The 24,090-nt window shown below is 47.3% G+C and overlaps 1 protein-coding gene across 2 annotated transcripts in view; it reads right to left on the bottom strand.

Moving 5' to 3' along the window:
- The window catches only part of CROCC (ciliary rootlet coiled-coil, rootletin), a 67,131-nt gene extending 44,017 nt beyond the window's left edge, over positions 1–23,114 (bottom strand). Inside the window, exons 1-8 of one of the 2 annotated variants that reach the window (XM_081923089.1) lie at positions 22,882–23,114; positions 19,749–19,890; positions 16,463–16,614; positions 13,746–13,937; positions 11,552–11,635; positions 10,895–10,992; positions 2,600–2,765; positions 1,351–1,457 (exon numbers count right to left, since the gene is read on the bottom strand). In XM_081923089.1, coding sequence (XP_081779215.1) covers positions 1,351–1,457; positions 2,600–2,765; positions 10,895–10,992; positions 11,552–11,635; positions 13,746–13,937; positions 16,463–16,614; positions 19,749–19,890; positions 22,882–22,929 — 989 coding nt within the window. In that variant the 5' untranslated portion in view covers positions 22,930–23,114. The remainder of the gene's footprint in view (positions 1–1,350; positions 1,458–2,599; positions 2,766–10,894; positions 10,993–11,551; positions 11,636–13,745; positions 13,938–16,462; positions 16,615–19,748; positions 19,891–22,881) is intronic. The other variant, XM_081923088.1, reaches the window with a different exon arrangement.
- Between the last annotated feature and the right edge of the window lie 976 nt (positions 23,115–24,090).

A 24,090-nucleotide genomic window follows, 5' to 3' on the forward strand; every position in this document is an offset into this window, starting at 1 on the left:
TGAATTCATATACCACCCTGTACCTGGAGGTCTCAGGGCGGTTCACAGAACAAAATCAAAATATAAAACCACAAAATATATACAGTCATACCTTGGATCTCGGACGCCTTGGCTCCCGAACGTTTTGGCTCCCAAGTGTCGCAAACTCGGAAATGATTGTTCCAGTTTGCAAACTGTTTTTGGAAGCTGAACACCCAACGGGGCTTCCGATTGGCTGCAGGAGCTTCCTTCAGCCAATCAGAAGACACACTTTGGTTTTTGAATGTTTTGGAAGTCGAATGGCCTTCTGGAATGGATTCCGTTTGACTCCCATGGTATGACTGTAATCAAAATGAAAACAACAAAACTATAACACCCCCCCCCCAAAAAAAACCCCACTACATTTTAAATGGGCAGAATCAAGCAGATTTGTATAACTTTTCATTTATACACCGATCTGTCCAGTTTTCTCAGTGGCTGTTTTTGGAAATGTCCCCTAATACAGGCTCCAAGCACAGTCAGGGCTGGATTTTGGTTTGATGAGGCCCTAAGCTACTGAAGGTAATGGGGCCCCTTATATGTCCAGATGTCCTTTGTCAACCACAAATTGTCATTTTTGTGTGTGTTGGATATACGCTATATGGTAATTTACGGACCTAATAGATATCTAGCCATTTGCACATGTTGCCATGCAACCAGTACATGCAGAATGTAGGCACCCTATGTACAGAAATGAGCAAACCAGTGATATTTTAGGGCAGGGAGAAGCAACCTAAGGCCCGGGGGCTGGATGTGGCCCAATCGCCTTCTCAATCTGGCCCGCGGACAGTCCAGGAATCAGAATGTGTCCTTTTATTTAAAATGCATCTCTGGGTTATTTGTACGGCCTGCCTGGTGTTTTGACATGAGTAGAATGCGTGGTTTTATTTAAAATGCATCTCTGGGTTATTTGTGGGGCATAGGAATTCATTCATTATTATTTTTTCAAAATATAGTCCGGCCCCCCACATGGTCTGAGGGACAGTGGACCGGTCCACGGATAAAAAAAGTTGCTGACCCCTGTTTTAGGGAACAGGATAGCAGGTGGGGCCCATTACTTACATCATAGGAGCCTACACAACACAAAACACTGTTGCTGTATGTAGGTTTTATTTTATTTGTTTTTTATCTTATATTTTGCAAATGTCCATCCATGTTTTTTCCCTTTAAATTTGTTGGGGGGGGGCGAGAGTGTGGGGCCCTAAGCTATGGCTTGTTTAGCTTATACGTAAATCCGGCACTGGGCGCAGTAACAACAGCAACTTGAGCCTGGGCAGTGTGGACAGGCCCAGGTTTGGGGCTGTGGCCAAGGTTGCTGTTCTGAGGGCTGACCTTTCCATCGTGGTCTTCATCTCCCCAAAGTGCCTCCTGAACCCCACCACTTGCCGCCAGAGGGTGAGCAGGCGGCTGTGCTCGTTGCGGAAGTACGTGTTGAAGGTCTGAAAGGGAGAAGGAGAAGCCGCAGGCTGAGGACAGTGCCGGCAACGAGAAAGCGCTTCTGCAGTGCCAGCCCACAAAATGTCAGCAGTCAGGGGGGCAGGCAGCCGTCTTCTCAGGGAGGCAGGTCCCGCAAGCTCCCCCCTCATTTCATTTTTTTTTAATTATTTTTTGTTTTTTACCAGCCACCAAAACACAAACAGTGAAACCCCCCAGGCGGCTGATACATTGGGTATACAATATTCAATAATATATATATCCAATAATGTTCAATAATAACATATTCAAATTAACAAATTAACTCTATGTACACTTCTATATACCTTAACACTCCTCCTTCCACAAAGTTTATTTAACTTTTAGCATTTCAAAGGTAAAAGGGACCCCTGACTATTAGGTCCAGTTGTGGCCGACTCTGGGGTTGCGGCGCTCATCTCGCTTTATTGGCTGAGGGAGCCGGCATACAGTTTCCGGGTCATGTGGCCAGCATGACTAAGCAAACCAGAGCAGCACAGAGAAACGCCGTTTAGCTTCCCGCCGGAGCGGTACCTATTTATCTACTTGCACTTTGACATGCTTTCGAACTGCTAGGTTGGCAGGAGCAGGGACCGAGCAAGGGGAGCTCACCCCGTCACGGGGATTCGAACCGCCGACCTTCTGATCAGCAAGTCCTAGGGTCTGTGGTTTAACCCACAGCGCCACCCACGTCCCTTTAACATTTTAATTGTCCCAAATTGTTCAAACCTACTCAAATAATTCAATATCTTCTCAAACCAATCCTCCTCTTTCTCACTGACCTTAAACCCTTTCATTCTATGTATCTTCACAGTTAGATATTCTAAAATTATAATATTATTCAGTTTTTTCCTCCATTGGTTCACCCCTAGCTCTTCTGCATTTTTCCAATTACTCGCTATAACCTGTCTGGCTGCAATTACCATCAGTTTTACCCATTTGCATTCCTCTTTTCCCCCTCATTTTAAAACCTGCCGAACCCTTTTCACCAGAAGCAATGAAGTCACCGAGGACAGGCTCTGTGCTCTGGCGTCTCTCTGCCTCTTCTCGGACTGCTTTGTATCCCTCCCCAAACTTGCCCCCTGCCTCAAGCCCCCCACGCCACCCCAGGTTCTCCCATGCCCCAGACCTCCTCCTCTCGCCTCCAGTCCACTTCCCGCTGCTCCAGCTCATCCCGGGCTTTGGTCCAGTCAGCCGTCAGCTTACGGATGTCCTCACTGAGGGCCTGGTTGGCCGTGTTCGCCTGGTCCAGCTGCTCCCTCAGCATGGCATTGACCTGGGCAAGGCTGGTGCTCCTGCAGATGACAAGGGGCAGCAGGTAAGGAGGCAGGTCTATTTGGTACGTGTATGTGTATATATATAAATATATATATGCTTTCGTAGATTTTCACGGGTACAGGAATGCAGGTTTTGGTGTCCTCGGGTGTCTTCCCGTGTAAAAGTTGGGGTGTCTAGGCGACGTTTCGACGAGGTCTCACTCGTCATCTTCAGGCTGGTGCTTTCGGCTTCTTGTTACTGGAACAGAGCAGGATCTCAGTGTTTGAGTTCCTATAAATACTGTTGAGGGGGTGTGGTGTATAGCCTCCAATGTTCTGGGCAGAGAGGAAGTTCCCAGGCTAGTGTGCCTTTTCTTCTTTTGTTCCTTAATTACTTGAGGGATATCTTGAGTGATTTCTTGAGTGATATCCTGAGTACCACTTAGGTGGGTCATTAGGTGTGGATTAGTTGCTAAAGTCTTTGTGTCTTGACCTCTTGAACTTTGTGAAGAGTTTTTCTGAGAAGATGGCTGTACTGCACTTAGTTGTGCTCTGGCTTGGCTTCGTGTATAGGGGCGAGCTGTGGTTTTGTGGCCTGTGTCAGCCAGATCTGTGTAGGGATTGCAGGGGGGTGCAGCATCCGGAGGTGCCACCATGGTTTGGCTACTGGATGGTGTCTGTAATTTATCTGTGGAGAGGGTCTGGGTTTGGGTCTGGTGTGGTTGATTGGTGATGGCGTTCTGTGTGCCTCTGGATCTGGTGTCAGTTTTTGTGGGGAGGGCTAATTTCCAGATGTCTGGCAAGCGGGATGTGTCGTCACGCTTGTTCATGTTGTGAGGGTGTTTCTCTATCTCGATGGCTTCCATGATTATTCTCTTGTGGTGATGTTCCATGTTAAAGAGCAATTTGGAATCTGCAAAATTAATTTCGTGTCCTGTTTCTTTCATGTGTTGGAAAAGAGAGGAAGTTTTTTCTTCTTTTTTGACGGCATTCTTGTGTTCTGCGATACGTGCATTTATTCGTCTGTTTGTTTGTCCAATGTACGTGGCTGGGCAGACTTTGCAGGGTATTTCATAGACCCCTTGGTTTTCCAACTGGATTTTATCCTTGGGGTTTCTGAGGATATTGGCTATTTTTTGGTTGGTGCAAAAGGCTGTTTTGATATTGTGTTTATGGAGGATTTTGCTAATTTTATCTGTAGTGCCCTTGGTATAAGGAAGGAGGGCCATGCCATTGTTTTCTTCTGTGTCTTGGTTTTTGGGGGGTGTTTCTTTTTGGATTAGCTTCGTAACCCTGTTTTGCTGGTATCCATTGGCAATTAACACATTTGAGAGATTCTGTAACTCAGTTGTCAAGTGGTCTTTGTCAGCCAGGCGTTTGGTTCTGGAGATGAGAGTCTTGGCTACGGAGTTTATTTGTGCAGGGTGGTGGTGTGATTGTGCATGTAAGTAGCGGTTGGTGTGTGTTTTTTTCCGGTAGATAGTGTGTCCTAGGGAGCCATCAGGTTTTTTGTAGATTAGGACGTCAAGGAAGGGAAGTTGGTTGTTGGCTTCTATTTCCATAGTGAATTGTATTTTGGGGTGTAGGCTGTTGAGATGTGTGAGGAAGCTATCCAGTTTTTCCTTCCCGTGTGGCCAAATTACAAAGGTGTCGTCAACATATCTGAGCCAAAGTTTGGGTTTGTGTTCTGACTTGTCTAAAGCATTGGTTTCAAAGTGTTCCATGTACAGGTTTGCGATGACCGGTGAGAGGGGTGATCCCATAGGTGCTCCTTCTATCTGTTTGTATCTTTGTCCATTGTGGATGAAGTACGTGTTGGTTAGGCAGTGGTTGGTCAGGTCCAAGATGTATTCGGGGGGATTGTATTTGTTTTGAATGGCTGTCAAGGCTTCATTAATGGGCACTTGTGTGAAGAGAGATACAACATCGAAGCTCACAAGTAGGTCATTAGGATGTAGGTTTTGCTTCTTTATTGTTTCTATGAACTGGAAGGAGTTTGGAACGTGTGAAGAGATGGATTCTGCATAGGGCTGAAGTTGCTTGGCGAGAAATTTAGCGAGATTTTGTAGAGGTGAGCCTATGGAGCTGACTATTGGTCTGAGTGGTGTTCCTTCTTTGTGTATCTTGGGGAGGCCGTAGAGTTTGGGGCATCTGGATGATTTTTCTCTGGGGATGATTCTTAGCTGGATTTCTTCACTGATAGGAGAGGCTTTTATTTTGGATTTGGTGGTTTTTTCCAGATAGGTGGTGGGATCTGTTTTTATAGGTTGGTAGGTAGGATCTTGGAGTAGATTTGATAGTTTTGCTTGGTAGTCCGATGTGTTCATCACAACAGTGGCATTACCTTTGTCTGCTGGGAGAATGATTATGTTGTTGTCTTTCCTCAGGTTGGTGAGTGCTTTCTGTTCTTCTTTGTGTAAATTGCTTCTGGGTGGTTTGCTGGAGCAGAGGATGTTGGTGACTTCAAGTCTGATTTTATTGGCTTCATCTGGGTTGATTTTGGTTAGGCTAGCTTCGACTCCGCATATGATGTTTTCCGTGGGGATGCGTCTCGGGGCGACTGCAAAGTTGAAACCTTTGGAGAGTACTTTGGTTTCAGTTGTGGTGAGGATCCTGTCTGATATGTTATGTACTGTTTGTTTCATGGGTTGTTGTGGAGGGTGGCTGGGCTTCTGGCGTTTCTCTAGTTTGTGGAGTTTGTTGGTGAACTTTGGCTCAGATATGTTGACGACACCTTTGTAATTTGGCCACACGGGAAGGAAAAACTGGATAGCTTCCTCACACATCTCAACAGCCTACACCCCAAAATACAATTCACTATGGAAATAGAAGCCAACAACCAACTTCCCTTCCTTGACGTCCTAATCTACAAAAAACCTGATGGCTCCCTAGGACACACTATCTACCGGAAAAAAACACACACCAACCGCTACTTACATGCACAATCACACCACCACCCTGCACAAATAAACTCCGTAGCCAAGACTCTCATCTCCAGAACCAAACGCCTGGCTGACAAAGACCACTTGACAACTGAGTTACAGAATCTCTCAAATGTGTTAATTGCCAATGGATACCAGCAAAACAGGGTTACGAAGCTAATCCAAAAAGAAACACCCCCCAAAAACCAAGACACAGAAGAAAACAATGGCATGGCCCTCCTTCCTTATATCAAGGGCACTACAGATAAAATTAGCAAAATCCTCCATAAACACAATATCAAAACAGCCTTTTGCACCAACCAAAAAATAGCCAATATCCTCAGAAACCCCAAGGATAAAATCCAGTTGGAAAACCAAGGGGTCTATGAAATACCCTGCAAAGTCTGCCCAGCCACGTACATTGGACAAACAAACAGACGAATAAATGCACGTATCGCAGAACACAAGAATGCCGTCAAAAAAGAAGAAAAAACTTCCTCTCTTTTCCAACACATGAAAGAAACAGGACACGAAATTAATTTTGCAGATTCCAAATTGCTCTTTAACATGGAACATCACCACAAGAGAATAATCATGGAAGCCATCGAGATAGAGAAACACCCTCACAACATGAACAAGCGTGACGACACATCCCGCTTGCCAGACATCTGGAAATTAGCCCTCCCCACAAAAACTGACACCAGATCCAGAGGCACACAGAACGCCATCACCAATCAACCACACCAGACCCAAACCCAGACCCTCTCCACAGATAAATTACAGACACCATCCAGTAGCCAAACCATGGTGGCACCTCCGGATGCTGCACCCCCCTGCAATCCCTACACAGATCTGGCTGACACAGGCCACAAAACCACAGCTCGCCCCTATACACGAAGCCAAGCCAGAGCACAACTAAGTGCAGTACAGCCATCTTCTCAGAAAAACTCTTCACAAAGTTCAAGAGGTCAAGACACAAAGACTTTAGCAACTAATCCACACCTAATGACCCACCTAAGTGGTACTCAGGATATCACTCAAGAAATCACTCAAGATATCCCTCAAGTAATTAAGGAACAAAAGAAGAAAAGGCACACTAGCCTGGGAACTTCCTCTCTGCCCAGAACATTGGAGGCTATACACCACACCCCCTCAACAGTATTTATAGGAACTCAAACACTGAGATCCTGCTCTGTTCCAGTAACAAGAAGCCGAAAGCACCAGCCTGAAGATGACGAGTGAGACCTCGTCGAAACGTCGCCTAGACACCCCAACTTTTACACGGGAAGACACCCGAGGACACCAAAACCTGCAAATATATATATATATATACACCAAAGAATTGATGCTTTTGAATTATGGTGCTGGAGTCCCATGGACTGCAAGAAGATCAAACCTCTCCATTCTGAAGGAAATCAGCCCTGAGTGCTCACTGGAAGGACGGATCGTGAAGCTGAGGCTCCAATACTTTGGCCACCTCATGAGAAGAGAAGACTCCCTGGAAAAGACCCTGATGTTGGGAAAGATGGAGGGCACCAGGAGAAGGGGACGACAGAGGACGAGATGGTGGGACAGTGTTCTTGAAGCTACCAGCATGAGTTTGACCAGACTGCGGGAGGCAGTAGAAGACAGGAGTGGCTGGCGTGCTCTGGTCCAGGGGGTCACGAAGAGTCAGACACGACTAAACAACTATCTATCTATCTATCTATCTATCTATCTATCTATCTATCTATATGCCTCCCTGCAGATGCATAGGAAAAGGGTGAGAAATCTATTTTTATTCATGGACACGACTATAGTGGCAAGAATGTTACTTGCCCAAAACTTGAAAAATGCAGAAGTCCCAGCAAAGGAAGAATGGATACAAAAACTTCTGTAATATGCAGAAATGGCAAAACTTACTGGAAGAGTAAGAAATCAAGAAAGCAAACTTTTTATAAAAGAATGGAAATGGTCTATTGAATTACAGGCCGATCTCATTATTAAATAATGATTACAAAATGTTTGCAAACATTTTGGCAAATAGGATGAAAAGAATTTTAAAGGAAATGATACAGAAGGATCAAGTAGGTTTCCTTCCTGGTAGACAGATGAAAGAAAACATAAGAAATATAATTGATATAATGGAATATCTGGCTAACAGGAAGGATAAACAAGCAATGTTAATTTTTGTGGATGCGGAGAAAGCCTTTGATAATATTTCTTGGGAATTTATGTTAAAAAACTGAGAAGCGATGGATATGGGCCAATCTTTTCTAAATGGTATAAAAGCAATACATTCAGAACAAAGAGAAAAATTAATTGTCAATAATATAATAACGGAAAATATTGCAATAGCCAAGGGTACAAGACAAGGGTGTCCTCTATCACCGTTGCTATTCATATCAGTCGTGGAAGTCTTATTAAGTTCAATAAGAAACAATGAACAGATAAAAGGGGTATCGGTTGGCCGTAATCAATATAAAGTAAAGGTGTATGCTGATGACTTGGTTATAATGATAGAAGATCCTATACAGAGTACTAAAGAAGTATTAAAAGAAATGGAAGAATTTGGACAGGTGGCAGGGTTTAAACTGAATAAGAAAAAAACCAAAATAATCGTGAGAAACATAGACCAAGAAATTAGTGAAAGAATACAGCAACAGACAGAGATTGAGGTGGTAAAGAAAGTGAAATATTTAGGGATTGTATTGACTTCCAGGAATATTGATTTGTTTCAAAATAACTATGTACCAGTATGGAATAACGTTAAACGAGATTTAGAGGTGTGGGGCAGAATGAAATTATCATTTTGGGGAAGAATTGCAACGATTAAGATGAGTGTGTTACCAAAAATGTTGTTTCTGTTCCAAGCAATTCCAATAATTAAAGGAGTAGCAATATTTAAAGAATGGCAAAAAGTAATTTCAAGATACATCTGGCAGGGCAAAAAGCCGAGAATAAAATTTAAGTTGTTAACAGATTTAAAAGAGAGGGGAGGCTTTGCCCTGCCAGACTTGAGGTTATACTATGAAGCATCATGTATATGTTGGTTGAAAGAATGGATAAAATTAGAAAACACAGATTTGTTAGATTTGGAAGGATATGATAATAGATTCGGTTGGCACGCGTATTTATGGTACGAAAAGAAACAAGTGCATCTGATTGATCTCTGATTGAGGTATGGGGTAGGTATAAAAACCTACTGGAACCAAAAATCCCACATTGGGTACCACCATTAGAGGTGATGAGTGTTAAAAAGATCAATATGACTAGGAGGTGGATAACATATGGGAGTTTAATCGAGAAAGAAGGAAGTAAGTGGAAAATGAAACCATATGAAGAAGTGAAAGAACATGTAAATGATTGGCTGCATTACTTTCAGATTAATGAAATGTTTAGAAAAGAGGTTGCAGAAAGAGGCTATTTTGATAAAGAATCCAGGTTTCAACGAGAAGTATTGAATAATGAAATTAAAAATTTATCTATGATGTATAAGTTACTATTAGAATGGCAACTGAAGGATGAAGAGGTTAAATCAGTTATGATTCAATGGGCCAAAGATTTTGGACATAACATTCAATTTGATGATTGGATAAAATTATGGAAGGAAGAAGAAGAAGAAGAGTTTGGATTTGATATCCCGCCTTTCACTCCCTTTAAGGAGTCTCAAAGCGGCTAACATTCTCCTTTCCCTTCCTCCCCCACAACAAACACTCTGTGAGGTGAGTGGGGCTGAGAGACTTCAGAGAAGTGCGACTGGCCCAAGGTCACCCAGCAGCTGCATGTGGAGGAGCGGAGACTCGAACCCGGTTCCCCAGATTACGAGACTACCGCTCTTAACCACTACACCACACTGGCGGGGATGAGGAAGGGATGAGATTTACAGCATGCACCCCAATTAAAGAAAATGTTATGAAAATGATATATCGATGGTATATAGCACCAGTCAAATTAAGTAAGATGTATAAAGTGAGTAATAAATGTTGGAAATGTAAGGAGAAAGAAGGGACATTTTATCATATGTGGTGGGAATGTAAAAAAATGAAGTGCTTCTGGGAAATGATATATAATGAGATAAAGAAAATATTGAAATATACATTTGTTAAAAAACCAGAAGCATTCCTATTAGGAATTTTAGGTGGTGAGATAAAAAGGAAGGATCAGGAAGTATTTTTGTATGCAGTAACAGCAGCTAGAACTCTTGTGGCCCAGAAATGGAAACAAGAAGAAATGCCCACAATTGAAGAATGGAGAACGAAATTAATGGATTATGCAGAACTGGACAGATTAACAGGGAGGATTCGCAACCGACGGGACCAAAGATTCACTGAGGACTGGAATAAATTTACGGAATATATTAAAAATATTTGTGATAATGATATAACGTTTGTAAGTTTCCAAGAAGCTCTGTAAGAGGGTTTGGTAGAAATATTGTTTAAATAACATGGTAAGATAAGATATACATAGTGCAATATAAATGAAGAAATGTGAAGATATGTAATAATTACGGAAAATTTCTGACTTGCTGAGGGAAGTCTAAAAGAAAAAAGACGTGTGATGGATTCCGAATGTTTAATTGTGTTATAAATTTGTTTTTATTGGAAAATTAATTTTAAAAAATTACAATAAATAAATAAATAAATAAATAAATAAATAAATAAATAAAATAAAATAAAATTGTTAGTAGGATTGGAATATCACTCATAGTCTAATGGTGAATTTTGGACACGATGGAGAGGTAAAAGATTTGGATGATCATAAAAGATGTAGGAGGAAAGGATTAACAATAGGACCCACAAAGGGGAGGAGGGAAGTCCAAGAGATTCCTTGGAATCTTGTTTTTATGTTGTTAGTTGGACTGCAAAATTTTAATTTGAACAACCAAAGAAATTTTTAAAAGGAAAGAAATATAGGTCCATAAAGGAACGCAAATGGCTCGCTGAATCTTTCTGTTTGTTTGCTTAAATTAGGCCGATTGCCGGGGGGGGGGGGTTCCTGAGTAATTTATTTATTTTTCTGAAAATTTATTCTTTACATGTCACCCATCCGACTGAGTTGCCCTAGCCACTCTGGGAGGCTCCCAACGAAAAACAACAACAACAGTAAAAGCGCAACACAACGTCACACACTAAAAACGTCCCCAAATAAGTTTGGGAACCACTTGCTTAGGGGATGGACAAAAGGAGTTGGGGTTTAGTGATTTGGGTGAGCTGTGCCCTGTAACCCCCCGCCCCCGCCCTGCCTTGCTCCCCCTCCTGCACTGGCCTTTGTTGCTCTTCTTCCAGCCGGATGAGAGCACTTTCCAGGTCACTGCTGTGCTCCTCCTCCTGCCGCAAGCGTGATTCTGTGATGTCCAGACGGCTCTGCGGGAGAAGGGAGCAGAAATAAGCTGCCACTGCGGCTTTGACATACATGCAGGCGGTGGCGTAGCGTGGGGGGTGCAGGGGGGCCCGGCCGCACCGGGCGCAACATCTGGGGGTTAGGGTTAGGGGGCGCAAATCCACGGGTTAGGGGGTGCAAATTACTTGCCTTGCCTCGGGTGCTGACAACCCACGCTACGCCACTGCATGCAGGGGCACAAAAAAGCTTAGCTCCGGAAGCTGGAGCAGCGGGACTCTGTGCCAGAGCATGTCCAGAAAGGACCAGTGTTCATTTGGACATGCACAAAAGCACGACTTAATCCAGGCTTCCTCCCCCCCTCCCCAGAAGATTCTACACCGAATCCCAGTCCTCAAATATGTGCAGGGATCCTGAGCATGTGAAGAGGGCCACCCATTCACGGAAAGAGCACCCTAATGGCAACAGGGGAAAACCACACACCTCTGGGAAGCAAAAACTGCCGACAAGTCAAGGCCTGGAGGGAGAGAGGGAGCAGAAAGCACGACCCTGACACCCCCGCCCCCATGCGAAAGAGGCACTCACCACTAGGCGCTGCTGCTCCAGCTCCGTCGATTTCTCAAGCAGTTGCTCTTCCTGCTCCCCACACTTCTTTTTGTACTGGACAACCTGGAGAGGTGGGAGGTATATGGACTTCAAACCAGTTCTGGACAATATATATCGCCCAGCCCCAATCGCGATATCGGTTTCCTAATTTTTGAGCCGGCAATGTGAATCATGAGGGGTGCATGTGTGTGTGTGTTTGCTCTGCAAAAAGCACAACGCAGGGAAAACCATGGAGCCGGCCGACGCCTCTACAGAGCTCCTTATTTGCAAAACCGTAATACAGTGGTACCTTGGTTGTCAAACCTAATGCAATTTGGGAGCCTGGAACCGTTTGAAAACCAAGGCGCAGCTTCTGATCGGCTATAGGAGCTTCAATCAGAAGCTGCAGAAGCTGCGTCGGACGTTCGGCTTCCAAAAAACGTTCGCAAACCGGAACACACACACTTCCGGGTTTGTGGCGTTCGGGAGCTGATTTGTTTGGGAGCCCAGCCATTCGACGACCAAGGTACCACTGTATATCGGTATATTGCGAGGTTTAGCTGCTGACATATCATGATGCTGAAAACTGGGTTTCGCTCCGTTCTACTCGTTGACCTGGCCGGCAGGTGCCGCCATGGGGCAGGGGAAGAATTGGGGGCATAGCTGTCAATTTACAGATTTGAAAATAAGGGACCAGCAGCTAAAATAAGGGGTTTTGGCTTAGTTTATACAGAAATCTGGCACTGATGGAGCCATGCTGCTTTGGCTGCCACTGACTGTGTTTTGCAGAGAGTTGGACTAGATGATCCTAAGGGTCTACAACTCCGACCAAAGAAGAGGGTCGGAAGTAATAGTGCCACTGTATTCTGCTCTGGTCAGACCTCACCTGGAGTACTGTGTCCAGTTCTGGGCACCACAGTTCAAGAAGGACACTGACAAACTGGAACGTGTCCAGAGGAGGGCAACCAAAATGGTCAAAGGCCTGGAAACGATGCCTTATGAGGAACGGCTAAGGGAGCTGGGCATGTTTAGCCTGGAGAAGAGGAGGTTAAGGGGTGATATGATAGCCATGTTCAAATATATAAAAGGATGCCACATAGAGGAGGGAGAAAGGTTGTTTTCTGCTGCTCCAGAGAAGCGGACATGGAGCAATGGATCCAAACTACAAGAAAGAAGATTCCACCTAAACATTAGGAAGAACTTCCCGACAGTAAGATCTGTTCGACAGTGGAATTTGCTGCCAAGGAGTGTGGTGGAGTCTCCTTCTTTGGAGGTCTTTAAGCAGAGGCTTGACAACCATAAGTCAGGAGTACTCTGATGGTGTTTCCTGCTTGGCAGGGGGTTGGACTCGATGGCCCTTGTGGTCTCTTCCAACTCTATGACTCTATGATTCTATGAAAACTGATGAATGACATTGAGATGGCAAAGCTTACAGGCAGAATTAGAAACTAGGAAGAGGACCTCTTTAATAAAGAATGGGGAAAGTTTATAATTTGTTTGAAAAGCTATTGCAAAGAGTTACACACATTGGTAGGATTGACAGAAAACTTGTAGTAAAAATTTGAACTATGGATGGACAAATGATTTATAAAAATAGAGTTATGAAAGGGATGCAGAGGGGGAAATCACTACATTAAGACGCTGCAGTGGTTGGAGGGTATGCCAAGCAGCATGTCAGGGCTGCTGCTGTCATCCTGGCGCGAGGAGTTCCATCGGCCCTTCCCCGCCCAAGAGAGAAGTAGGGAGGGAGGGAGACTCTTGCCCACGCCGCCCGCGAGCCTGGCATGAGGCGTTGCGGTACCGCAACGGCCACTGAAGTGCCACCCTTCTGCATCCCTCCTCATCCCCTCCTCTTCCTCCTCCCTCAGGCCGCCTCCTCAGCCGCTGCTGCCTCCAGCTTCCCCTGGCAGCATGGTGGAAGTCTCGCAAGAGAGGGGCTGCCTGCCTGCCCACCGCCACCCGTCTCCTCACAACGCGCCCCTCGAGGCAGAGGACCCTGAGCCGCTGCTTCCCTCCCGAGCCCGGCCAGCATGAAACCCGGGAAATTTAAGGGACATCATCAATCCGGGACAGCAGCGGGAAACGGCGCTGGAATAAGGGAGTTTCCCGCCAAATAAGGGGCGGTTGACAGCTATGGTTGGGAGTGCCGCTGGCGGTGCGGCCTGGTGCATGGAGGGACTTATGGGGGTCTTACCTTGGCTTGCAGCTTCTGCACCAGCTGGGCCTGCCGCTGCTGCCCCTCCTGGTAGGCCTGGAGCTTCCGCTTGTAGCCTGCCTGCTCTTCCTCCAGCCGCCGGCGCAGCTCCACGTTTTGCTGAGCCAAGCTCTTGTTCTCCAATGCCTCCCTTTCCCGCTCACCCGACTCCAGGCGCAGCGCTTGCTCCAGCTGAGGAGTCCCAGGAAAGAAAGGGGAGGAGGATCAGGGCCCCTTGTGCCTAAGCCCCAATTCTCAGGAAGAGCAAGAGAGCCTTCCTCTAAGCTTGTGCCCATTGCCTATCGCTGTTGCATGGAACTTCCATGTCCCAAGGCAGTCTACCCTTTGGGCACCAGTTGCCGGAGGGCCTTGGGGAGCCCGCAGCCTGTCAAAGGAGCCAGTTCTGGGTTGATGGACTGCAGAGGACTGCCGCAAGGCTAAGAAGAAATAACAGCCAGACTGAACCACACACACCGATTTGGCAGGGAAGCCAACTAATCCCTTTTTTTAATCAATCTTCCCAAGCCTGGGACAATTTAAACACAGAGCATCTGCAGGAGATTGCCCTTTGCTCCCACTTTCAAAGCATTTGTCAAAAGGGTTGTGCATGGTTTTGTTTTTGTTTTTAACAGAAAAATGGCTTGGGGGGGGGGGGGAAATTGGGCGCAAGATGTAAAATGCAGGAGCGAAGTTTGCCCTCTTCCCAGGCAACGGCTGCCATGGCAACCTGCAGCCCATTTAAATTATCCTGCTAGTCGCCATGGTCACCGGAGCATGTGAGCCCAGCTCCCAATACAGTCTTGTAAGGAGAGGGGCCCCCAAACCAAGAGCCCCCCCCCCAGCCAGAGCAGAAATTCTTAGGAGAATTGTTTCTTTTCCTGCCCTTGCCTACAACCAAGAGGTAGGCAGACCCAGCTCTGCTTTGAAGAAAACATCCCTCCGGTTTAGAGCTCTAGAAGGTTTCAGGAGCAAAAAAACCCCAATGGAATCCCCAATCTCAGCCTCAGTTCCCCACCCCAAGCTGCAAAAGAGGGAAGACAACACTGTCTTTCTGTACAAAGCTGTGGCAACGATTCTGGCAGCCCCTTGAAATTTGATTTATTTCTTTTTTTACAAAAAGCCCTGGGGTGCCATTGGCAGCCCCTTGTAAAATTGCTGATTTATTCCGGTGCCATCTCAGGAGAGGCATTGCTACCAGCCCAGCCCCTCCCTCCCTCACATTTGTAAGATGGGGCCTGGTAGCAATTTAAATACAAAGAAAGCTTTTTATTGGGGGGGGAGACAAAATGCTTCATCCTGTTGTGAAATTACAGAGAATTACCGTATTTTTCACTCTATAAGAAGCACCAGACCACAAGACACACCTAGTTTTTGGAGGAGGAAAGCAAGAAAAGAAATATTCTGAATCCCGGAAGCCAGAACAGCAAGACGGATCGCTGCGCAGTGAAAGCAGCAATCCCTCCTGCTGTTCTGGCTTCTGGGATAGCTGCACAGCCTGCATTCGCTCCATAGGACGCACACACATTTCCCCTTACTTTTTAGGAGGGAAAAAGTGAGTCTTATAGAGCAAAAAATACGGTAAACTAGCTAGCTAACTAACCTACCAAGATTTCTTTGATCCAATGGACAGCCCCGCTTTGAACACTACGGAGCACGAGATCACTGTCAATACGTTGTTGTTGTTTTTTGCGTGCCTCCTTCCTTCCAAAGTGTTTCACGCCTGGTTCTTAAATCCACTAATTCAGGTCAAGCGTGAGTGGCAGGGCACATTCAAACACCCGCGTGTCCCCTTTGCAAACTGCACAGCCAAGAGGCAGGTCTCAACCAGCCCGGGTGCTATTTAGCTGGACCTGTCCAGGCAGGCCAAAGCTTTTGGACATGGAGGAAGAATAAAATATGCCCCATTCCCTCCCCCCAATACTCTGGAAAGCAGTCAGGAAATGTTTTCCATGGAGACCCTTAGTCAGATCTGAGTACAGGAGACAAGACTGGGGTGGGGGGAGCAGGGCATGCTGGGAAACTGGCCAAGGAAATAATGGGACCCATTCTCGTTTGCCAGGTTTTGGAAGGGGGAGATTGGATCCTGGCAGGGCCCTCTGGTGCCTCTCTTTCTCCAGCTCCTCAAATCTCCCTTGCCAAAGCTCAGTCCCATGGTGGGTCGACAGAGAACCCCTTTCTCTGCGCCAGAACATCTCTAAACAGCTCAAGCCATCCTCACCCCAACAGAGTCTGCGTCTTCCTACTTGCATTCAGTGTTCGAAATTAGCCAGGCGCCAGGAGCATTTTGCCCCTGGCTGTTGGTCACTTGTGACCAAGTGAAGATGGCACCTGACAACTCCACCATCTGGACTGCTTTCACACACTAATACCACATCCTGTGGAATTCTATGAGTTATATTTGATTTGCACAATTGGGATTATTATTATTGTTATTATTATTATTATTATTATTATTATTATTATTATTATTATTAATATCCCGCCCTCCCCAGCCGAAGCCAGGCTCAGAGCGGCTAACAACAATAAAGTAACACAGCATTATTTTGGCTTTACATGCTATCCCTAGAACAGAACTTGCACAAAAGATGAGAGTCGACTGGACCATAAAACCTATTCACTAGCACTGGTAAAGTGCTGGTAAAGATTTCATAGACCCATTTGCCTGAAAAGGCCTACTGGGAAGGGTACAGAAGACACTGCCTGCCTCCTGCACCTACCCGCTCACTGATGGCATTGTACTTGATGGCCAGTTCATCCCGCTCAGCCCGGCTCTGGGCCAGCAAATCTTCCACCCGGGACAGCTCCTGCTGCAAGATGCGGTTCTCCTCCTGGAGGGAAAGCAAGGACGACATCTCGGCGTGGGAGGCCACTGTGGGAAGAGAGGAGCACAGAGGTAGAGAGACAGACACACACGCATCAAATGCATTTCCGCAGTTGGACAAGACGCCCTGGGCTCCCTTTGGAACGAAGGGCAGAAGTTTAAGAAATACATTGGTACCTCGGTTAAGAACTTAATTCTTTCCGGAGGTCCGTTCTGAACCTGAAACTGTTCTTAACCTGAAGCACCACTTTAGCTAATTGGGCCTCCCGCTGCTGCCACGCAGCCGGAGCCCGATTTCTGTAACCCGAGGTACCACTGTAAACAGAGCAAAGGGAACTTGGGATCCACTGCCAGAACATCTGGCATACAGGTGTGCTAAATAACGGACTGTTGCGATGCCACAGAACAGGGGTGTCCAACAGGTCAACCGGGATTGACTGGTCGATCCCCGGGAGCTTTTGGTAGATCACGGTAGATCGGTGGCTCCTCCATCTGGCGCCTCCCCACTCTCTAGATCGCTAGAACGGAAGTCAGAGTTTGCGCAGCAAGGCTGACTGTCTCCTTAGGGATTGCTGAGCGCCTCTTTCCATTCATTAGATCTGAACACCCCCCCCAAAAAAACGGGATCTTCCTTCCTAAACGAAGCTTGACAACTTTGACCTGAACCTCCTCCCAAAACGAGATGTTCCTGCCCTAAAAAAAGATCGACAAGTTTGAATACCCCAAAAAGGGGTAGATCACTGCCAGATTTTAATCATGTGAGTAGATCTTGGAAGTTGGACGTTCCTGCCACAGAAAATTCGCAAACATTTTCTTGCTGCTGGATGGAAAGGCATCGGCAACAGGTTGTTGCTAATGGGGCAACTTCTGCCAGGGAAGAGGCAGTGCTCACCTCGTCCCAGAAGGGGTCCTACAGTTTTCGCCTTTTATTTCAGCCCCCAGAGACTCCCCTTTATTGGGATGAGCGACCATGGAAGAAATGGAGGGGTTGCTCCCCTTTGCAACCACACTGTAAAGTTCATTCTTCTTGAACTGCGGGCCCCAGCGTCAGCGGGCCCCGCTCAACGCACAACTGATTTATAGGATTTGCGTCCACGATCTGTGGCAAAATGCCGTGGGCTTTGCTTTGGACCTCCATGTGAAGTAGCAGTCTATCTGTGAAATACCCAAATGCGCCAGCAAGAGAAAGCTGTTGCCTTCCCTGTCTTGCGGGAGCATTTGTCTGTGAGCACCATAAAACTGGGTCGGATCCAGCAGCAGCAGCATCCAGACTCCTTCTGATGTCTTATGTGAGTTCCGCAACGGTGTATCACCCATTGAGAGTTGCTCACACAGCGACCACAAGAGTTCTGGTAGCACAAGGATGGAAGACTGAAGAAACCCCAACTAAAAAATCGTGGCAAGAAAAATTGACGGACTATGCAGAACTGGCAAAATTGAAATATAAGCTACGGGACAACTGTGACTTTAAGGATGAATGGGAACCCTTTACAAAGTATCTGAAGACACAACAAAGTGAACTGGACTCCTTATTCAATCCAGGTTTTGAATAAACATTCACAAACTTTTTATTGATAATAACCAGCTAAATAGTTTGAGGATATATACAACTTTGTAACAGCAGTCTCGGAGAAACCAAAGACTGGAACTGAGGGAAGTCGGGGGGTGGGGGTGGGGGTGGGTGGGTTTTGTGTGGGAGCGGGGGGAGGGAAGAAAAATGGGAGAAAAAACAAGGATGATATGTTTTTGGATAATACGTCTTATTTTAATTTTGACTAAAAAAATTTTTTTTAAAAAAGAGAGTCACTCACACAGAGTCTTTCCCTCCCTCTCACATACAGAGAGAACTTCCTATTTGCTGCCTTCCCAGGTATTGTTTGGAAACAGAGCGTGTCGCAGCAGCACGAAGCCCCTGGGCCCAGCCAGCAGCACTGTGGCCGGCTTGGCACAGCCTGGCCTCCTTGTCCCGTCCAGAAGGGGTGACAGGCAGGTGGGCTGGGCAGGGGTGTTCTGAAGCTCAGCAGAGGATGAAGTGTCACATTAAACAGCAAAAAAACCTTGTTTTGATGAATTGGAAAAGATTCCATTAAGCACATGGATTGACAATATGGACAGACTAGCTGCATAGAAACAAATTGCATATCAACGCAAATTAAGAATGGATAACTATGAAGAAATCTGGAAGGAATACTTAAGTGATAAGGCGGACAGTGGTGGGAAATAGGGGGAGGAGAGGTGGGGAAATATTGTTAAAAAGGTGTAGTTATAGGTACCGTATTTTTCGCTCCATAGGACGCACTTTTTTCCTCCTATAAAGTAAGGGGAAATGCGAGTGTGTCTTATGGAGTGAATGGCGCTGCGCAGAGAGGGAGAACTGCACAGCGCCCCTTCAGCGGTTATCCCAGAAGCCAGAACAGCCACACTGTATCCCAGAAGCCAGATCCCTCTTGCTGTTCTAGCTTCTGGGATTCAAAATAATTTTTTTCTCGCTTTCCTCCCCCGCAAACTAGGTGCTTCTTATCATCTGGTGCGTCCTATAGAGCGAAAAATATGGTATATCAGTACTCAAATCTGAATTGTTAAATTGTGTTATTAGTGTCATTGTGGTTTTCGTTGTATAGTGGTACCTCGGGTTAAGTACTTAATTCGTTCCGGAGGTCCATTCTTAACCTGAAACTGTTCTTAACCTGAAGCGCCACTTTAGCTAATGGGGCCTCCTGCTGCCACCGCACGATTTCTGTTCTCATCCTGAAGCAAAGTTCTTAACCCAAGGTAATATTTCTGGGGTAGCGGAGCCTGTAACCTGAAGCGTATGTAACCTGAGGTACCACTGTATGTGTTTTTTGCTGTTTGTATTGAAAAAAATGATTAAATATTTTTTTTTAAAAAAAGGCAGAGGATGAAGTGTTGGATACAACAAGATGGAGTACCAGAATGTTAACAGTTGGCTCCATCCTTTCCTTTGCACCTGTCACCTCCCGTGAGTTGGAAGAGGAAAGGGTCCATCCTGCCAGGTACCCAGCCAGAGCAGAGATCAGCTGCCTCCTCCTTTCTGTCTTCCTTGCAGGGGAAACCAGGCCAGGCCAGGAGATGAAGAGCCTAGCGAGGAAGGAAGCCAAGAAGGCTCCCTTCCCAGCCCACAGTTCCCCAGTTCCAAGAAGAAGCCTCTTCTCCAAACATACCTTGGCAATCGCTTTGCGAGAGGTTCTTGGTGACGATTTCCCGGATCCTAGCTGGCAAGCGGGTGGGTGGAGAGTCTTCGCAGGAGCCCCTGACAGAGAGGCTCTTCCCTTCTGCAGAGATCAGGATGCTGTCTTCGACTTTCTGCCGGGTGAGAACAAGCCAGTCTCAGCAACCACGGACCGGCCCTGAAGAAGCCAAGACAGAGTCTCCTCTGGGCCAAGACAGCTTCTCAGCGAGCCCAAGATGGTGTTGTCCAACTGCAAGATGCAGAGGCAGCACGGAGCAGGAACAAGCCACACTGGCCAAAAAAGGTTGCCAGCCGCCCAGCAGGTAAAAAATTGGCCTCTGGTGCCAGGAGAACTGAGGGAGCCTCTTGCCTCTATTCCAGGCTCCCTGGCTTGGCTTTGGGCTCTTTGAGTCAAGCCTCTCCCTCAGTGGCCCCATCAATAAGATGGGAATAAGAGTGCCCTCTCTCTGGGACACACACATACACACACACGGAGACGTCAATATCATTGCCAAATTAAAAACCAGATTAACTTTCTCTATAGTTTTACAAGCCTATATAGCAGTCAGTGAACTATATTTCACTCTGTGGTTTGGGTGGAACTGAAATTTCCATGCAGGCCGACCCAAGTCCCTGGCCCAGTTCAGCAACTGGGACTGCACTGGGTGAGCCAAGCGAGGTAGCAGCCTGCAGGATGCAAGGGAAGATGAATAACCCCAGAAGGAATCCACAGGGGTGGGGGAAAATCTGCCTAAGACCAGAACATATTCAGCACTTAGGGGGCAGCTCTATCCTCATGCAGCCTGTTCCGGGAGTGGGGATCCCCAGTAAAAAAAACCAACCTTCTCCCAGAATCTCCAGCCCATGAAACTCAAGGAGGAGGGACTAAAATGAGTGGCCGTCTGGCCGCAAACGGGGCTCAGTACTTCATTGTGGCTTTGAGCTTGGGAAGGTGGAAAGAGAAGGGAAGTGGGCAACTCAAGTGGGCGATTTGGGGCAGGGGAGCATCTCTGTCCCTTGCTCAGGCCAGACCTTGAATCATTGCCCCCCCCCCACCATGCCTTGGGACCCTGTTCCTCCATGGCTTCAGTATAAAAGGATGTCCAGATTTAGTGCCCTAATACCCAGCAATCCAATAAAAGTTCCTCCTTGGCCCTTTGTTATCCCATAGAAGGTTTAAAGGTCACCTCCAAAACGGGACTCAGGACTTGGCTGACTTCTTTGTGAAGTGTGGGGGAGGGAGAGGCTTCCCCCCCCCCAACTTAGGCATTCAACATCAACTTCATTGGACTGGTCATGTTGTGCGGATGTCTGATTATCGTCTTCCAAAACAACTACTCTATTCAGAACTTAAAAATGGAAAGCGTAATGCTGGTGGTCAACAAAAGAGGTTTAAAGACTGTCTCAAGGCAAATCTAAAAAAATGTAGGATAGACACCGACAACTGGGGAACACTGGCCTGCGAGCGCTCCAGTTGGAGAACAGCCTTTACCAAAGGTGTCATGGGCTTGGAAGACACTCGAACTCAGGATGCAAGGGAGAAACGTGCTAGGAGGAAGGCATGCTTGGCAAATCCACACTGTGATCAACTCCAGTCCGAAACCTATGTCCCCACTGTGGAAGGACGTGTGGATCCAGAATTGGCCTTCACAGTCACTTACGGACTCATTGTTAAAACCGTGTTTATGGAAGACAATCTTACTCGGCTATGAGTGATCGAAGAAGAAGAAGAAGAAGAAGAAGAAGAAGAAGAAGAAGAAGAAGAAGAAGAAGAATATACTACTCCCCCTAGCTCTCAGACTCAAGACACATTCCCCAACCTGTTCACGGAAGAAGCAGCCAAGGATGGAGATGTGAAAAAAGGATCTTTTGGTCAACTGGCCCAGATGTTCTTCATCAAGCACTCCCCAAAACTGAGCAACCCCTCATGCACAAAAACCCCACAACAACTTTGCAAGGTAGCTAAGTATAGTTATACCTTTGGTTCAGAAGGGGAGCTGAGCCTGAGAGGTTGTGGCTGGAATGGGGAGTTTACTCAGTTTGATGGGACTTCATAATGCCTCCTTCTCGCTGGATCAAGCCCACAGAGTTATTCAACACCATAAGTAGGCAAACTAAGGCTCGGGGGCCAGATTCGGCCCAATTGCCTTCTAAATCCGGCCCACGGATGGTCCGGGAATCAGCGTGTTTTTACATGAGTAGAATGTGTGCTTTTATTTAAAATGCATCTCTGGGTTATTTGTGGGCCATAGGAATTTGTTCATTTCCCCCCTTTCAAAATATGGTCTGGCCCCCCACAAGGTCTGAGGGACAGTGGGCCAGCCCCCTGCTGAAAATGTTTGCTGACCCCTGTCATCAGAGTCATCAAAGTCCTAAGGAGTGCAGAAGACTTCACTCCAGAGTGAGGCTACATTTACTTTAGATGATGTTAAATCAGGGCAGGGGACTGGGATGTAACTTCAGATTGCAGCATGAATTTAGCTTTACACCTGTAAATCTCCTGTAACACTAAGGATCCAACAGCAGTTCCTGCACAAATAAGATTATTCTCTTTTCCAGTAAAATACTTGGGTTGATTTTAGCTTTCTAATGCAATCCCTCACGATTAAACCTTGCTTTCCTCAGCTTTTAGATCAGCTACCAAAACCTAGTTTGTTTGTTTGTTTTTAAGGATAACTAAAAGGGGGGGGGGAGATATTTGCCTTCTAGAGAGGAGACATTACAAACCTTTGCCTGGCCCAAAGGTACACATATTTCCCAGCATCCAACCCGCCCCGCAAGGCAAGACTAATTTGGAGAAATCCCCATAAAAGGCAGGGAAAGAGTAGAAGAAAGGGAATTCAGCAAGACGCCGGGCGAGGGCTCCTACTTTTAGGGGGCTGTTTCTGGCACCTAACTTCGGAGTCTGTATGGAGAAGATGCGCCCAGGTTCCCCCCAAAAGGAGATTATATTCGGAAAGAAAGAAAGAAAGAAAGAAAGAAAGAAAGAAAGAAAGAAAGAAAGAAAGAAAGAAAGAAAGAAAGAAAGAAAGAAAGAAAGAAAGAAAGAAAGAAAGAAAGGCGGGGTGCCGGAGGGGGTTGAAGGATGCTCCCGCTTCTTCCGCCGCCACGCAGCCCCCACCGACCTGAACCGCAGCCTCCAGCTTCAGCTCCGCAGCCTCCGCGTTGCTCATGGGGAGGGAGCCGCCGCCGCTCTACGGCCGGGCTCCGGGGGGCTCCTGACGGGCAGGGGGGGCCGCCTCCATGGCCCTTTGCACGGCAGAAGCGATGCAAAGGCTGCTTTGCGATACTGCTGCTAGAGGAGAGGGGCAGGACCCGGGGAGGAGCGCCAGCCCGAGCCGCCCCCCCCGCCTCTTTCCCGGGTCCCGCGGCTGCAGGGGGGAGCCGGGCTGGACCAATCGCCGCCTGGCAACAGAAGGGGGGGGGGCGGCGGCGGCTGCAGGCTGCCTCCCCCGCGGACTCAAGCCGTGGCGCTCCCGGGTCCTAGAGGCCGCCGCTTCTCCGGCTTGATGCAGTCACGACGGCCCCTTCCCCAAAGTTTGCAGCTCGGGCTGCAGGCGGATATTCGCACGGGGCAGACACCGGGCGGAGCCCCACCGAGTGAGCCGGCTCAACTTTCTCATCGGGGAATGCGCCCCGCAGCGCGCGCCACGGAGCAGAAACTCAACAGAGGGAACCTCGCGCGCGCCTGGCCGATGCTGCACCTGTTGGATTTCTGCCCCATCCAACCTGTCCAAGGGGAAGGAGCCCCATCAGCAGTTTTGAAGGCGCTGTGCAAGCGCGGTGGGGAGTTTTTAGGTCGATTCAAAGACGCGAATTCGTTTGCTCTCAACTTGCCCGGTGTGGGCAAAGGGGTAACTGCGAAAGCTCGGTCCGGACACTGTGCTTCTGGAGCCAGAAAGGGGGGGGGGGACGGAAGGCTGTTGTGCAGTGCCTCGGGGCATGTGTGGAGTGCAGGGCCTTCCCCACCCAGCAGAGCATCAGCCCTGGACCCTGACCTCCTAGTGCCCCAGGACAGGGCTGCCCCCCATCACCAAGCCAGTCCCTCACCTGGCACAGGTGGTTCTGCTGGGCGATCAGCTGCCTTCTCAAACCACAGCAGCGTTACTATAGCGCCAGGCAGCGGTGGAGGAGGAGGGCGGGTTTCTGATGGCCCAAGAACGCTGCTTCCTCCTCCTCCTCCTGTTCTTCCAGGCCAAGGCGCGTGCCAAGGGCTCCGGTTGCACCCGGGGAAAACCCAGGCAGCACCAGCATAAGCTGCTTAAGTCTCTGGGAATTACGGCCGCCCTGCGGGGCGGCTGAGCGCTGCCTTCTTCCCGAAAGGGAGGCTTTTC

This window comes from Podarcis melisellensis (assembly GCF_964234715.1).
Source record: "Podarcis melisellensis genome assembly, chromosome: 8".
NCBI lineage: Eukaryota > Metazoa > Chordata > Lepidosauria > Squamata > Lacertidae > Podarcis > Podarcis melisellensis.